Consider the following 17,146-nt stretch of genomic DNA (forward strand, 5'->3'; position numbering starts at 1 on the left):
AAAAACCTTCGAAAATGTAAACAATGTAGAGTAGGAACACTAAAAATAAAGTTGTACTGTTGAACAACATGTCAACACAGAAAGAACATCTTCAAATTCTCAAAGTAATTCCTTTTTTCTAATTGCTTTACAGAAACCCAAATGGATTATTTTCATAAAGATGATAATATACCAGGGACACAAAGACCTTTCATTTTTTGTTAACACATATTTATAGTAAATATTCAATAATACTATTGATAGCTTACTTAAATAGAAACATGCTTTTCTAATCCATAAATAACAGTATTCATCACCCATTCAACCATATTTATTAAGTATTTATGATGTCTCATGCACTGTGCCATGGATGCAAAGATGAGTATGGCTTGGCCTTTGCTCTAGAAGTGTCCACAATAAAGCTGAAGAGACAACAGGTTACATTCCTTTCTTACACAATGAGGCCATCTCTATACAAATGTGAATGACCTGCTCAATATCCTAATAAGAGTGGTTCCTAAATCCTGACCCTATGGAGCAACAGACCAAGATGTTCATATGCTACAAGAAAATGAGGTGTCTGGTTGTTGTTGTTGTTCCCCCCTCCCCCCCCCAGAAAAAAGAAGGAAATTAATGGTTAGAATTTTCTCTCTTAAATTTTTTTCTCTGTTTTAAAAAATTGACCTGCATATATACAACATGTTCATTAGTAAACTGCTTGGTTCATGTAATCAAATTAATTATGCAAGTATTTCATGGCATTCCCTAAGCTCTACTACCTAAGCTGATCTGGGCTCTCTGCTAATAGAATTTGATCTTGAATGACTATCTACCTAAGAATACGACAACCACCTTTTTTCTGGGATAAATAAATAACTTGTACAGTTTTAGTAGTGGTAATAACTGATGACCTCAACTCATTAATAAAATATCAACATTATATTCAAGAAATAATTTCTATTTAAGAAGGCAGGCAAACTTGCAATACAGTCTATAAAGAATTTGTTTAAAATGATTAAAAACTTTTAGTGCCTGAAGAGCAGCTCAACAATCAGAAAAAGGTGAACTCCATGGAATGACTCACTTAGTGAAAAAGTTGGGTACATGGCTGTTAATGTTGAGTTTATGAGGGAAGCACATAGTTTATGAGTTTATGAGGGAAGCACATATTCTTCATCAAAAATAGCATGCTTAGACGCTTGGAAGACCAATAGTTTCACAGTGGCCTGTTGACTTCCTGGATCTTCCAGGGCTGTATCTCCAGTCCAAAAGGCCTGGAATTAGTTAGGGCTCTTTTGGGCTTAAGAGTCAGTTCCCAGGCTCTGGCAAATTCACATCTGTACTCACATGCAGCCATTCTCACTGTACTACCAAGTCTTCTGTGGACCCATCGAGGTAGCTTAGGAGAAAGATGGAAAGCAAGGACTGAGTGTTTAATTACCCAACACAGAGAAACATGGAAGCTGCTGGTGAGGACAGACTATTGTTAAGAGCCTAAGCTCCTTGAAGACAGGAACCCAGGACTTAGGCCCCAGATAACCCCAGCAGCACAAGAGAAAATGTCTACCCCGGAAAAGTTCTGAGCTTCAAAGCTTTGTATAGAATGAGACCCAGGACTGCAGCAGATCTGTCTCATGATCTGTTAGAAGACCAGGCTCAGTTCCGACATTCAACTTTAACTGTGTCAGCTCACGTGCTGCAAGTGGAAGATACTTTTTGCAGCTCACTCGGAATGTCAAGGCTGGCTAGTGCTGCCATATGAGACTACAGAGACACATTATCAAAGAGGCAATTCTTGTGAGGCAAAGCATGGGTCACTGTATGCCCTACTTCCTACTTGGTTCACTTATTTGGTATCATTTGACAAAGATTTTCCCTTTCATGTCAGCAGATTCTTTCATAGAATTTTATTAATTGTAATTAGACCTCAGTTGTCAGAGTACAAAATAATATACCAATAAATCTTAAGATACTTTTCAAAGTAAGACAAAGGATAAGAGATATAGGCCAAGAAAATGCTCACCCTTCCTCTTGGCCAGAATCTGGTCTTCTTCAAATCTGGATTAATGATGCTTTTTAAAAAAGTTTTCCTTGATTAATTCTACTCAATTTTGTCCTCCTTTACACTACCGCAATATGATAGGAGTCACACAAAATGCTTTTATGTGAATTTTCACTTGTTTAGAAATTGTTCTGCAAGCATCCGAAGTTTGTTAAGTTCAGTCTTTAAAAGTAGAATGTAGTCAGGACCATGCCTTTCATTTCTTCTTTTTATCCCTCATCCCAGAGTTCGGATATTCTGATACAGGAGGAGCTTAAAGTTGTTGGTTAAAACGTAATTTTAAGGAAACGCTTTCTATTTCATATAAAGTATCATTCTGCCAGATGAGTGCAAATATTACCGTGCCGTAACCATCCAGAGTCCCAGGGTCACGTTGGCAGCCAAGAGTACACTGCCTCCAAGCAAGATGAAAAATCCTATCAGATCTTTGATATCATTGTCTCCAATCACTGAGGTAAGGGTAGCATCTAGGAAAGAGTTTAAAATCCACTGACCATCCAAAGCAAAACAGGGCACTGCATTGACAATAGCCAGAGCTCCTGAGAGGGAGATCAGGTACCTGGTTAAAATGAGTTAAGGAGCTGATTGTGAGGTCTGAGTGGAAACCACATTATCTAGTAGTCAAAAGAAGATATTTTACTAGAACTGCATTTGAGATTACAGTTGACTTCCCTCTTTTCTTTAAACTTCTGCCCACTAGCATAGGATATTCCTTCTTAGATTTCTAGCATTTATTTATTTTTTAAAAGATGTATTTGAGAGAGACAGAGAGAGAGAAAGAGAGAGAGAGCAAGTGTGTGGGTGAACATGGGTAGGGGCAGAGGGCGAGAATCCTGAAGCAGACTCCCTGCTGAGCAAGAAGCCCCATGGGGGGGGGGGCTTGATCCCAGGGCCCTGAGACCATTACCTTTGCTGCTCAAAAGACTGAGCCACCCAGGCACTCCAGATCTCTACTATTTCAAACAAATTGTTTATATTATCTCAAAGCTCAAAAACTTTGACTAGAAAAATAAAGGCCAATCATTTGTAAACTAAAGCAATCTATAACAACTCAGAGGAAGCCTGAGTCTTTGTAATCCTTTAATGACACAATGAGGGAAAGGAATGTGGAAGCAATTAGAAATAAGGGAAAATTACTTTTTGATCCTTACAAAGTATTAACTTAGGAAACAAAGATCTTGGCCCCTTCAACACTATTTTACTATTATCTATAAGGCTATAGCATAAATATAACTATAGCATAACTCTATTTTATCATCTATAAGCTTATGTATATCACAAATCTGAGACAAAGTTGCAATCTACATGGTACCGTCTTTTTTAAGATTTTATTTATTTATTCATGAGAGACACAGAAAGAGAGAGAGAGAGAGAGAGTGAGAGAGAGGCAGAGACACAGGCAGAGGGAGAAGCAGGCTCCACGCAGGAAGCTCGACATGGGACTCGATCCCAGGTCTCCAGGATCACATCCTGGGCTGAAGGCAGCGCTAAACGGCTGAGCCACCCAGGCTGCTCTACATGGTACAATCTTGATTGTACGTATTTTTCAGTAACTGCTCATTTGTTTTCTCTTTCATTTTTTTGCAAATTATTGAGGAAGGAAATGAAAATGATTAAAAGTATCAAAAATATGTATTGTGCACCTGAAACTGATGTAACACTGTAAAATTAACTATACTGCAATTAAAAAAGAACCAAACTTAGTAATTTAAAATCTAGAAAGTAAAAAAGAAAAAAAAAGTGACAAAAATAAAGATCCCTTGTAAACTGTTCAGTTTGTTCAAATTCTTCATAATGGTGAATTTTAGGGCAGCCCGGGTGGCTCAGCGGTTTAGCGCTACCTTCACCCGGGGGCGTGATCCTAGAGTCCTGGGATGAGTCCCGCATCGGGCTCCCTGCGTGGAGCCTGCTTCTCCCTCTGCCTGTGTCTCTGCCTCTCTCTCTCTCCCTGTGTCTCTCATGAATAAATAAATAAAATCTTTTAAAAAAATGATGAATTCTAAAAAATCAAGTTTTATATTCAAACTTAATATGCTAAGGAACCCAAGATTTTGTCCTCTGAATTGCTATTTTAATAGCGGAAACTATTTACTCATTCCTCCATGGAGTCAGAGCGGACAGGCTCAGAAGGCAGAATTCAGCACCTCGGTAGTAACTGAAGCTTTCATTCTTTATAAACTTACTAAAAGGTCTCAGATCTGCAAATTCAACTCCCAATTTATGGTCTGGGTTTCCTCCCTTCCATATCTTAACTTTTCTTCCTCCCTGATAGATCTCTCGCCTTGTAACTTCATTCCTAAAATCTGATCTTTTTCATCGTTAAAGTCTCCTTTGGGGCAGCCTGGGTGACTCAGCGGTTTAGCCCCGCTTTCAGCCCAGGGCGTGATCCTGGAGACCTGGGATCCAGTCCCACATCGAGCTCCCTGCATGGAGCCTGCTTCTCCCTCTGCCTGTGTCTTTGCCTCTGTCTCTCTCTGTTTCTAATAAATAAATAAAAATAAAATCTTAAAAAAATAAAGTCTCCTTTGTAGTTGTTAGCAATCAATCAATACTTCTAAGGTCTATGCGGTCCTATTCAAGGTAAGCCTGATCATCTTCCAGATAACACCTTTTAAAAACATTCTTCATACCAGAAAGGATACTTGACAAATGTCTCCACAACGACAGGCAGATCTATGCTTAGAAAGTTGAAACGTGGAATAAAGCTGGTGATGCTCACTAAAAACAAAACAAAACAAGAAAAAACAAAAACAAAAACAAAAAAAAGGAATAATGAATATTGTTCATACAGCTAAGCAACAGTTTATAAATTTTTCCATACGGTCAAAAATTGGGCTAGCCTATTAAATTGGTTGAGAAAGCCCTTCCCAAACATATGTAGGCAGCCTATATGCTCCACATATAAAAACCATCAATTATTCTAGAATACCTAATAAATACAGTGGACTACAGAAATTCAGGTCCCAGTGTGTACTTATATTTGGAGGTGAGAATAAGTTAAAACTGACTATATGCCAAGTATGACTACCAAATACAGGGACTAACTTAAAAACTATGCCAGAATTTATCAAGAGTCCTTATCCCTCAAAGAGGTATAACCCTAAAGTCACGTTTACTCTATTAATAAATAAGAATGATCCAGGTTGTATCTCAGGATATGACTATGAACCAATAAGAGCCTTTTAAAGAGTAACATAAAACCTACATGTTCATCAACTGATGAATGAATAAAGAGAATGTGGTATGTCCATACAATAGAATATTTGGCCATAAAAAGGAAGGACATACTGACACATGCTACACAACATGGATGAACCTTAAGGGCATTATGCTAAGTGAAAGAAGTCCATCACAAAATATTTTACTTACATGAAATGTGCAGAACAGGAAAACTTAGAAAGAGAAAGTAGATTAGTTGCCAAGGGTTGGGGAGAAATGAGAAGTGATTCCTAATGGATATGGGGTTTCTTTTTGGGGTCATGGAAAATATTCTAGAACTAGATTGTGGTGATGGTTGTACAACTCCAAATATATTAAAAAGTCTTCAACTGTACACTTTAAAAAGGTCTAATATATGGTATGTAAATTATATTTCCATACAACTGTTATAAAAAAAAAGGAACTTAGACATGGGATGCAGTTCCATCTTGCTTCATAAATTCAGATTATTTTCCCAATGGTAAATTTCATATAACACTTAAGAACAAGTTAATAAGACTTTGAGAAGTGGCCATATTTACAATAAATAAAATTAACACATGGATTTGTACTGAGTTTCTACCATGGAGAATATATGCCATCTTAATGATTTTCTGAGGGTTGACCACAATAAATACTCACCTGTGTAGTGAAGGTGCAGTGGATGGCCTACATACAACATATCAATTTGAGGTGGATGTTTCACTTTTATTAAGCGAGTGTGAGTTTCCAAAGAAGGTATTATACAGAAACTTGAACTTGAACTTTTTTTACAATCTTTATTGGTTCTACAAACTTGTGTGGCTTCAACTGCTTTCCGGGCAGGTAGGCATGTGTGCTATGAATAAAATATTAAGTAGTCAATACTAAAAATAACTCACTAGCAAGAAAACCAGAAAGTTGTAGCTCTTTAATATCTTTTATGTCACAGAGTATATAAGGAACAAAGTTCACATAGAAGAAATGCCATTTATGCTCACCTACAATGAATTAGATTCAAGTATTCCACTTTGGCCAAATAAGATATTATACCTATAAACTGTTAGAGTCTCAGATGAAATGTGACAAGTGAAATGTAGAAATTTTAATAAAATGACACAAAGCAAAATGGAAAAGTTTTCATAGATTCCATTTTAGTTCTATATAATTATTTTGTAAAAATTATATCAGACAAGCAAGACTTCTTCAGGGACAACTCACCAAACGCTTATTAAAGTTATTTCTGTAGGAAAAGCACACATCTGTGAGGCTGTGATTGTTACAGCATTCAGTCGAACCATCTAGCCGTTTGTACGCTAAAGAGAAATAATTTATTAGAATCTGTTATATAAAAGCAATTTGTAATAAACATTTTGCTTTCAAGACAAAAAGAGTAAGTAAAATGCACATGAATTTGGAAACAATTGTATGATTCAGAGTTCAGTTTGACAGGCTACTTGATGCTGTGATTTTATGCTACAAAAAAGGACATGATATTACAAAAAGAGAGGTGTCCAGTTTGGAATCAAGAAGCAGCACTTACCACCCTAGGTTACCTATCTTCATATAAACTTACCGACTGATAAAGCTGAAGTTCTAGGGTCTCAGTAGGTTTTGCATTAACTCCAGCAGGTCAAGCACAAATATTTAATGAGCCACTCTTAGCTGCCATAATGCTACTGATCCAGTATTACTAATGAGTTCCTGTGCTGTAGTATTAGCAGAGTGGGTAAGAGGATGCCAAGAGACCCTCATCCCTAAAGACATCCCTGTTCTATCAAATATCTATCTTACCTCCATGCTTACTTTGGGGCTTTCCTCATAAAATCGGGACAGTCCAATATGACCCCAGAGATGTGCAATATTTTCCTGCATACCAGTAATCCAGTTACCATTTTTGGAAGACCATGGAAACACGGCAACTGTTTACTCCCATTATACATTTATTTTTAAAAGTTCTTTGGTAGACTGCCTCACTTGTATCTAGGGCAGGATCGAAAAACTAAGTTACTGATACAGGCGAGATAAAAAACTATTTCCATGTATTTATTTTGGAAGGTTTCCTGTATTCAGCAAATCAGATTTGTAAAGTATAAATTGATGTGTAGCAGGGACCAATTAAACTTAGAACCTTATATTTACACTACTATACTCAGATGTGCTGAGGAAGACAGCAAAGTTACTATAGAACTATCGAGAAAATAATTTTAAAAAGGTATATTTTCTAGTACCACAAAAAGCTTCTCTATTATAAGAGTGTCTTTAGGAGCACTGGTGTGAAAATGCTAGTTGATATGCAATGTGATTTTATAAGGATTTTGTATGTTTGCCATTGGTTGTTTTTAAAAAATTTTATCTATTTAAGTGATCTCTGCACCCAATGTGGAGCTTGAACTCCAGACCCCGAGATCAAGAGTCAGATGCTCTACTGACTGAACCAGCCAGGAACCTCAAAACAGCTTATTTTAAACTAGGTTATTTGAGGGGTGCCTGGTTGGCTTAGTTCATTAAGTGTCCAACTCTTGACCTTAGCTCAGGTTGTGATCTCAGGATTGAGTTCAAGCCCTGCATTAGGCTCCATGCCCAGCGTGGAGCCTACTTAAAAAAAAAAAGGGAAAAACTCCCAAAACTAGGTTATTTGAGGAAGACATCTTGCATTGGTTAGACTGTCACTATTTCTCCTTGACCAACATAAAATGAAGAACAAAACAGAGGTGAAATAAACTAGCTAATAAATCAGTTTCTCCTGTGCATTGCTTGGCTGTGTAGGTAGTTTTGTTTTCTCAGTGTAACTTAATAGGTATTTAAATTTTGGATGATGAGTGGTCTTTGAAATATGAAAGCAAACTGTGACTATCTAATGGCACAGACAAACCTGTGCCTGTAATCATTCATCAGCCCTAATGGTAAAGTACAAGGTAAAAAGCTGTTTAGGATTTTTTATTTTTTACCAATCCAGGCTACAGTTTCAGTGCTTTCTCTGATCAGCTGCCAAGTCCCGCCAATTTTTACCTCATTATTTTTCTCCCTATATATATTCCCATTTGAGGGTATATTCTATCTCCTTCTCATCTGACCCATTTGAAGAACCCAAGTAAGTCTTGTTTGCTCACCATCTGGCTAGCATATGCAAACCTTTGCTATATACTTAATGCTTCCAATGTAGATTAACCTTCCGATGTAGAACTATGAGAATGGAACTCCTCTAATCTAATTCAAAACTTCCAAAGACTGCACTGGCTCCCAAATAATGTCTAAATTCCACAGACTAAAAGAGAGAGACTTCAGCTTTTTTATTACCTTATCTCATAATATTATCTTGCTGAACCATATTACTAGTAGTTCCCTGACTGCTTTCTAGTCTATAGTACCAAGGTTCATTTCTGTCTTGGCCTCCTGAAATTAAATTCACCGTTGAAGGCCCAACTCAAGGGTTGCTGCTATAAAACTTGCCCTCATCTTCTCAGGAAAGAGTGATCACCACCAACTCCCATAACTCCCACAAATTCTTGTCATTATCTACAATTAACTTTGTACTGTAATAATGGTCTGCTTCTTTTTTTAGGTTTTTATTTAAATTCCAATTAGTTAACATACAGTGTAATATTAGTTCCATGTGTAAAATATAGTAATTCCACACCTCCATACATCACCTGGTGCTCATCCCAAGAGCCACCTTAATCCACATCAGATGGCCTGTAATCTTTGAGCTCCTTGAGAAAAGTTTCTCAATCTTACATAGGTGCATAACTCAATATACACTGAATACACAAATTCTATGCCATTTGCCTTTGTATTAGTAATTATTTAGAAAATTTACATCTGATGCTTGATCACTAACTTTTCTTGGAGAAATGTATACAATACAGAATTGAAAGTCAAGAATTTGATATCACTTTTGATACAGCATATCTGGCAACACAAATGCTTAAAGAAGCCAACTAGACAGCAAATAAATGAAGTGGATAGAGTTTGGCAAAAATAGGAAGTGGTGGGACTGTGATAAATTAGAAAATATATACCCAGCTTTACAGGGTTAGCAGCCAGGCTACTATACTTGGGGCCCTGATTACATAGATCATCCATTTTATTCCAAAAAACCCCCTGAAATCTGAAGTTTCATGTGAAACCTCTTGAATTTTAGATATTGGCATCTAATTAATATTTTAAAAAATACCACACAAGCCAAACCAAACACATCTGCTGAGGTTGGATTTGGCCTCTGGGCTACCACCTATTTGCAACCTCTACGTTATGCCTTTTTCCTATGGTGATTACTCTAACCAAAACATAAATCCATGGCTGTGGCCATCCTGACAAGTTTAAAACCTCCCAACAAACAGAATTTTCCAATAAAGAGTTAAATATTTTGTTGCAACTTGAGAAGTAAATTTGTTATTTCTCTATAAGTTAAAAAAAGTTGTAGGTTTAAAGATTTTTATTTTAGAATCTTTTCTACTGGGTCACATTTAAGGAAAAGTTGCTATACCAATTTCTGTAACTCAATTCTTAAAACTCTAATATGGGGATGCCACAATTTTCACATTAGTGTACATACTTTTATTAAACATGAGAATCTAATCCAATTCTACTTTAGAACAAGCACTCTTTAGAACTAGAGGCCCTGGAGGCATTCATAGGTAGAATTTAACACTGGAAGATTAGAATTGTCCCTTAAATCTCCTCAGTCTGGGAGACAATTAGATAATTCAAGAACAGATGAGTTTCATAATTCTACGATAGGGACAACCTGCATATTCTAAATGTGCCCTAAGATAGGCCCCAAGATAGTTGTACAAATAGTCTAGCCTCCAAAGGATAGTCTAGATCAGAGGTTGATTTTATTATATTAAAAATATATTTTTAAAGTAATCTCTACACCTAAGATAAAGAGTTGCATGCTCCAGGGCGCTTGGGTGGCTCAGCCAGTTAAGCATCTGCCTTCGCCTTGGGTCATGGTCCCAGGGTCCTCAGATGGAGCCCCATGTTGGGCTCCCCACTCAGTGGGGAGTCTGCTTTTCCCTCTGCCCCTGCTTGTGCTCTCTCCCTTGCTCTCTGCCACATAAATAAAATCTTAGAAAAAAAAAAGTCACATGCTCTACCAACTGAGCCAGCCAGGTGCCCCACCAGAGGTTAATTTTAGAATAAGGCTGGAAAGAAGAGAGTTTTTCAATCTATAACTCATAGTTCCCTCTAGTTTCTATATTACTAAAATGAACTGAACAACTTTCTTACTCTAGCTTATTAAATATATAAATGTAGTTAAAGCTCCAACACAGGGAAGCAAGCCAAGTTATTTATTCTTAGTTCTATGGTAAAATTTATATCAGCCTCACCTAGTAACCAATAGTTAACAAATTACAAACACACAGACACACACACACACACACATACACACTTCCTCTTCAATTTAGGATACCAAAAAAACCCTCTGAATCATAACTTGATGTTCACAACGGAAAAAGATACTTTTCTCCAAACACTAGAGATTTAGGCATGAAAACAATCTGGGTACTCAAGATATATGGAAAGGATTCCTGAAAATTTCCTTTTATTATCTTAAACTAGGTGGGGAAGGGTCTTTTCTCACTTGAATTAAAGGTATGTAGGACAGGACAATATTCCCACTGTCAGGCAGTTACAGGGATATACCCTTGCCTCCTTTGAACAGGAATATAGGCTGTTCAAGGGGGATGTCTGAGTCTGAGCTCAAAGCTTCATTTTAGGGAGCAGTTGCTTTTATTTTTTTATTTTTAATTTTTTTAGCAGTTGCTTTTAGTTTTCAATCTCATGCTCCTGAAAATGTAGTTCAAATGCTGGACTTGTTGAGTACACTCTTTCTTACTCAAGACAATGCTTTCAAGAAAGAAAGAAGAAATTTAGCTTTATGCATATATGAAATAAAGAGTTTCCCTCAAACTACAGAAAGAGGATGCAAGCTACTTGTTAGGAAAATAGTCCCAAATGAAGAGCCAGACTAGTTCTCTGTAACTTTCAGTTCCACTCAAATCACAAAGTGGCATATGGACACCCAGCAACCTTAAATATAGAGGCTTGAATATGAATGGGGGAAAAGGTTTTGTTTTCTGTTCTGACCCAGAATGAGATCAGAGATCTATTCTAGGAGCAAAGGGCTCGAAGTCCTCACCCAGAATTCTTTTTGGGGCTTCCTGAAAAGGCCATTCAATCTGCAAGGAGTGTATGGGACAAGCCTAAGGAGCCTTGCTGTACCAAGGACAGAGGTGGAATTTAACCAAACTTAGCTTTGTTGGTGACATTCACAGTTTAGCAGGTTAATGTTTAAAAATAAAAAAAGGAAAGGTTTAACAGAAGAAAAAGGTCTAAACAATTTCATAAGGTAGATTAACCACATTTTTCTAATTTGACAGAAATATGTTAATATTTTAAGAACATAGAGTCTACTTAACTATACCTTAAAAAATTTAATAATATACCCACAAGAGGTAAGCAGCTAGAAATGATTGGATAAGACAGCTTATTTACACTTCCAGGATCAGATCTTTCCAAGGTGGCTTTATTATTTTGCAGTGGTGTAAATTCCTAGAATTTTAATTATGTATACTAAATTCTACTCCAAAATGAACACAAATCACTTTTGGATTATTGGCCACTTTGTATTACCATAGTTAGCTATATCTTTCCCCCCCCATTTATAATGAAAGACAAAAAAAAATGTGCCTAGATACATGTAAAATGCTAATAATTCACAGCTTTCTTAAAAATGTCCACAGCCCCAGTGGTCAAGTCTGCCATTAAAATTAATCTGGTATTTATTTTAAGTTAAATTTATAGTCTTTAAGATTCATATAAGGTAGCTAAATATATGCACTCTATTTTAAATAAAGGTACAGGTTTATCAGACACAGTCATCATGTAAAATCAACAGGTATCCTAATACAGTCACTCCTAAGGAGATGAAATAGATATTGAAGAATTATTTTGGGACTCTTTTTTTATTAGTGTGGAAAGATTAATATCTGCTTTACATTTTTACATAAATACCTCCAAAGATCCAGCATATGACCCATAATGGTGAAATACTCAAAAAGTTAGTAAGGAAAGAGTTTCATAGTTTTTCAGGAAAATTTTCATTTCCATTCTGTATGACAGGAAAAGGACAAAACCTTGAGTATTTGAAATGCAGATATCCTAAATAAAACAATTCTACTAGAAAGAACTTTGATTACTGTGTCAATTTGGCTTTTGTAATTCAACAGAGATTATACCAAATTTAGAGAAACTAGAGGAAAATGATACAGGACTTAAGAAGTGTGAAATACTGGATTATTTTTCTCAGAAAAGAATGCATTATAGGTCATACACCAACCTTCTGTCATCTGAAATGTTTGAGAAGATGGTAAGTGGTTCTTGAGAACAGGAAAAATTTATAAATATTTCAACCTTAAAGAGTCAGGTTAGCCCACTGAACAATGTTAACATTACCACAGGACGTAACACTGTGTGCGTCCTGACATGATGCAATAGGAAGTAATGAGAACTAGGAAGTATTTTCACCCCCTCAAAAAATGGATCCTGAATTTAAGCAAGACTCTAAACCTAATGACCATTTATAGGAAATATGGGGGGATAGCTGAACATATTAACGACATCATAAGGATAACACAGAGCCAGACAAAACCAGAATATGGGCAATTTGACAAAACAAATGACTGTTTCTTAAATGATAACCACCCTCCACCCCAAACGGGAAATTGTTTCACGTTCAAAGATACTTAGAAGATATACCATTCAACCTAAATCAAGTATGAAAAAAGCAATTAGGGGGACGCCTGGGTGGCTCAGCGGTTGGGCACCTGCCTTCAGCTCAGGTCATGATCCTGGGATCCAGGATCGAGTCCCACATCAGGCTCCCTGTGAGGAGCCTGCTTCTCCCTCTATGTCTCTGCCTCTCTCTCAGTGTGTGTCTCTCATGAATAAATAAATAAATCTTAAAAAAATAAAAAATAAATAAAAAAAAAGCAATTAGGGAAAAGTGAATACCAATTAGATATTAGGAATTGGTGTTAATTTTGTTAGGTGGGAATAACAGTACTATGGTCATTTTTTAAAAAGAGTTTATTCATTTATTCATGAGAGACACAGAGAAAGAATGAGAGAGGCAGAGACACAGGCAGAGGGAGAAGCAGGCTCCTTGCGGGGAGCCTGACGCGGGACTTGATCCAGGGTCTCCAGGATCTCGCCCTAGGCCGAAAGCAGGTGCTAAACCCGCTGAGCCACTCAGGGATCCCTATGGTCATGTTTAAAAAGTCATCATATAGGATGCCTGGGTGACTCAGTCGGTTGAGTGTCCGCCTTCGGCTCAGGTCATGATCCTGGAGTCCCAGGATCAAGCCCCACATCAGGCTCCCTACTCAGTGGGAGTTTGCTTCTCCCTCTGCCCTTCCCCACCCTCATATGCACTCTCTCTCAAATGAATAAATCAAATCTTAAAAAATAAAAAGTCATCATATATTAAAGACATGTTAAAAGTCATGGATGAAACGATATGATGCCTGGGATGTACTTTAAAATACTCCCCTCAAAAAAAAATTAAAATACTCCTCTCAAAAGTGGGCTGATTAGATTAAAAAGCTGGCAAAATGTTGATAATTGCTGAAGCTGGAAGGAGGATGCATGAGGTTTCATTTATACTACTTTCTTTTATTTTGTTCTAAAGTTTTATTTATTTAAGTAATCTCTAGACCAACATCAAGAGTTGCATGCTCCTTGGACTGAGCCAGCCAGGGACCCTCTTGACTTTTATGTATGTTTGGAAACTTTTTACAATAATAAAAGTTCTTAAAAATGCATTATACATGGAAGATTAAATTTGAAAAAAATTTAAAAATCAGTTTTTACTACTCTGCCATTTTTGTACACAGTATTTTTGTGAAGTTATTCTTGATTATTTACCATATTTCCAAACCCCAAGTAAATGTGGACAAGCATCCAGGACACTTGTTGACTTAAAGATATAGTCTGTGAATAGAACTTGTGTTTTTCAACACTGACAATAACCTGGGTGCTGTGATTTTGTATAAAGAATTCAGAGGCTGATTTTTCAGAGCTGAAATAAATTTGGCAGCTTCTGAGTGTAGTAAACTTGCTTCACCTTGTCACTTGCTACACAAAACAAAAGATCTGACTTCAGAGTGTATTTTCGGATGTCAAAATTACTTCCTCTGGATGCCTGACACATAAAATAACTCTACCTCAAATAGCTTTGGATATGACACCACCCATACGGCATGGGGGTATTTAATTACTGGAATTTAGTTAATTGGTTATGGTTGAGCTTGAAAGCTGACTTAACACAAGTTCTTCTAAATGCAGAAAGAATTAGACACTAGAGTCCTGAAAGTCAAATATAATATTGTGAAAGTAGTTAGAAATTCAACAATATATAAAAATTAGTACTCAACTTACCAAGAAGAATGTTTACTAGTTTGGGCCTATTATTACTTAACTGATTTGTTTTAAAGAAATTAGAACATAATAAAATCTATAGACGTGGTCTGAGGATTGGTGAATGGCAAGTACTGCTGCTTGAAGCATTATATTATACTGAAGAAATATACACACCTCTAACTGGGAAGCTTAACTGCTGTAAAGTTGATGCACTAATACAGTAACCAATTTGGGGCTCATAGGCGATGGTATCTAGACATTCATTCCAATCTTGTACATTAGTAACAGGACAATCCTGTAGATGGGTGACAAGGTCTCCCACAAAAAGGCCTCTGGGTCCAATGGCAGGTGAGTCCTTGGGAAGAGGGTACAACCAAATCAGATAACGTATGAAGACAAGCTATGATTAATCTGACCAAATAATAAAGACATTGAGTTAATTAGGTAGAATATTTTGACTAATGCAGAAAATAATCCAGCTCTGAATCCAAGATGTATAGTCCTAGAATGTTAACAAGATAAAACCTAACAGTTACTTTTCCTACTTCTTCAAGATTCTGAAGTTTTCATAATTGAAAAAAAACTCACTTGCCAACTATGAAGATTAATATGATAAAGTTTTTCCCACTGCTAATTAAAATTTTTTATGAAAGTAGTCATCAGAATGCTTTCATTATCTTGTATACCCTCGGTGGATAAAATTATAAGACAAGTCCTTATCTAAACAGAGTCCCAAATATGCAGACAATACCATCAGCACAGTGAGTATGTGAGCCAGTTGCTCACAAAAGTAATTTTCTTCTTCTGAAAATCTGAAAAAACATGATGCCATTGTAGTAATTCTTGTCTAAGGGAGTGAAATAAAGAGTTGAAGACAGTAACTTAAACCCCTAAGAAATGTTCTGGCTGGCTAGCCTCAGTTTCAATCTTCTTACTTAGGAGTAAGGATATCTGACACAAAAGCACAGTTATAAAAATAAACAGTAAAGGTAAATGATGCATTTTATCAACAAAGTACAGGCAGAAAATCTTCATACTATCTTTGTAACTCAGAACAGAAGCAATTTTAAGTATTTTTAAAAATCCAGTATGTTTCAAAAAACTTTTTGTTCGACTTAAAAGGATTAATTTCTTCAAAAGAAACAGATCATTAAAAAAAATAAAAAAATAATAATAAAAAGAAACCGAACATTCTATATGTGAAAAGTTGAATATAAGTTCCTAACATAAAATGCTGTTACATCACAAAATCTGGTAGATGAATGCCTCACGTAATTCTCATTATTTACCTCAGCAACTTCAGTGATGAGCACCCCGACTCCAGTGTAGTAAAATGGCAAGAGAATTACAGGGAGGAGAACAAGAGCTAAAATGCCAAGGAGTGCAAGGACAAAATTATGCCATATACCTGAAAAGAGAGGAAAAAAAAGAAATAAGCTCAACTGGGGCAGGAATGATCTAGGTATCTGGACTTATAACACCTGGGCATTCGGATAAGTTAGTAAAGTAACCAGAAGAAGCTGTGAAGCATATAGATCTACTTATTAGTACAGAGGAAAGATGTTCAGTTAGAGGCCTCTTCCATTTCAGATACTGAAATGTAAAATGAGCATGTTAATACCACATTAAGACCATAAATCATACACTAATATGATTTAACACTAATGGAATCTATATGTTACAACATCTATATATGTGAAACATAGAATTAATATTTTCTACTTGCTTTATCCTCATTTCAGAAAATGTATACATTATTAATTGAAGCATATTTGTGATCTTTGAAAAAAATTTCAACGCTATTCAAATAAAAGTTAAGATGAAATAAAAAACATTCTTGCTGAGCTGCGTTATGGAAATCCAAATGGTCCTTGGAAAAAGAGAGTGTTTTAGGAATTAAACTATTATGGAGAGTGATATTGATGTACCAAACAGAGTATCTTGCACCATGTCACAGACTACAACCATCTCTATCAAATATACAGAGATTTTTTTCTTCTTCCTCTTTTTTTTTTTTTTTTTTTAAATACAGAGATGGTTGTGAACTCAGTGGTGTGCTGGAGGCTGGTCCTACAACCTTGCCACAGCTGTGTACATCTCTTCCTAATTCCTCCTTCAGGGACTCCCCTCAGAGAGGCAACCAAGGAATGGCCCCTATACCCCACACATTCCAAACATCTCCAAGAGGGTAAACGCATCAGTGCTTGAGAACCAATGTTTTATAACGACAACCAATGTTTTTTTTTTTTAATTTATTTTTTATTGGTGTTCAATTTACTAACATACAGAATAACCCCCAGTGCCCGTCACCCATTCACTCCCACCCCCCGCCCTCCTCCCCTTCCACCACCCCTAGTTCGTTTCCCAGAGTTAGCAGTCTTTACGTTCTGTCTCCCTTTCTGATATTTCCCACACATTTCTTCCCCCTTCCCTTATATTCCCTTTCACTATTATTTATATTCCCCAAATGAATGAGAACATATAATGTTTGTCCTCCGA

General features: G+C 36.5%; 1 protein-coding gene across 3 annotated transcripts in view; it reads right to left on the reverse strand.

Annotated features, from left to right (window-relative positions):
* Window positions 1-294: 294 nt before the first annotated feature.
* MBTPS2 (membrane bound transcription factor peptidase, site 2) overlaps window positions 295-17,146 on the reverse strand; it is a 39,969-nt gene continuing 23,117 nt past the window's right edge. For 2 of the 3 annotated variants that reach the window (XM_077888124.1, XM_077888125.1), the window contains 6 exons: window positions 15,937-16,055; window positions 14,822-15,002; window positions 6,440-6,534; window positions 5,882-6,077; window positions 4,684-4,759; window positions 295-2,600 (listed from right to left, as the gene is read on the reverse strand). In XM_077888124.1, the coding sequence (XP_077744250.1) occupies window positions 2,378-2,600; window positions 4,684-4,759; window positions 5,882-6,077; window positions 6,440-6,534; window positions 14,822-15,002; window positions 15,937-16,055 (890 nt within the window). In that variant the 3' untranslated portion in view covers window positions 295-2,377. The remainder of the gene's footprint in view (window positions 2,601-4,683; window positions 4,760-5,881; window positions 6,078-6,439; window positions 6,535-14,821; window positions 15,003-15,936; window positions 16,056-17,146) is intronic. The other variant, XR_013374655.1, reaches the window with a different exon arrangement.

This window comes from Canis aureus, chromosome X, assembly GCF_053574225.1.
Source record: "Canis aureus isolate CA01 chromosome X, VMU_Caureus_v.1.0, whole genome shotgun sequence".
In the NCBI taxonomy this organism is placed as follows: Eukaryota; Metazoa; Chordata; class Mammalia; order Carnivora; family Canidae; genus Canis; species Canis aureus.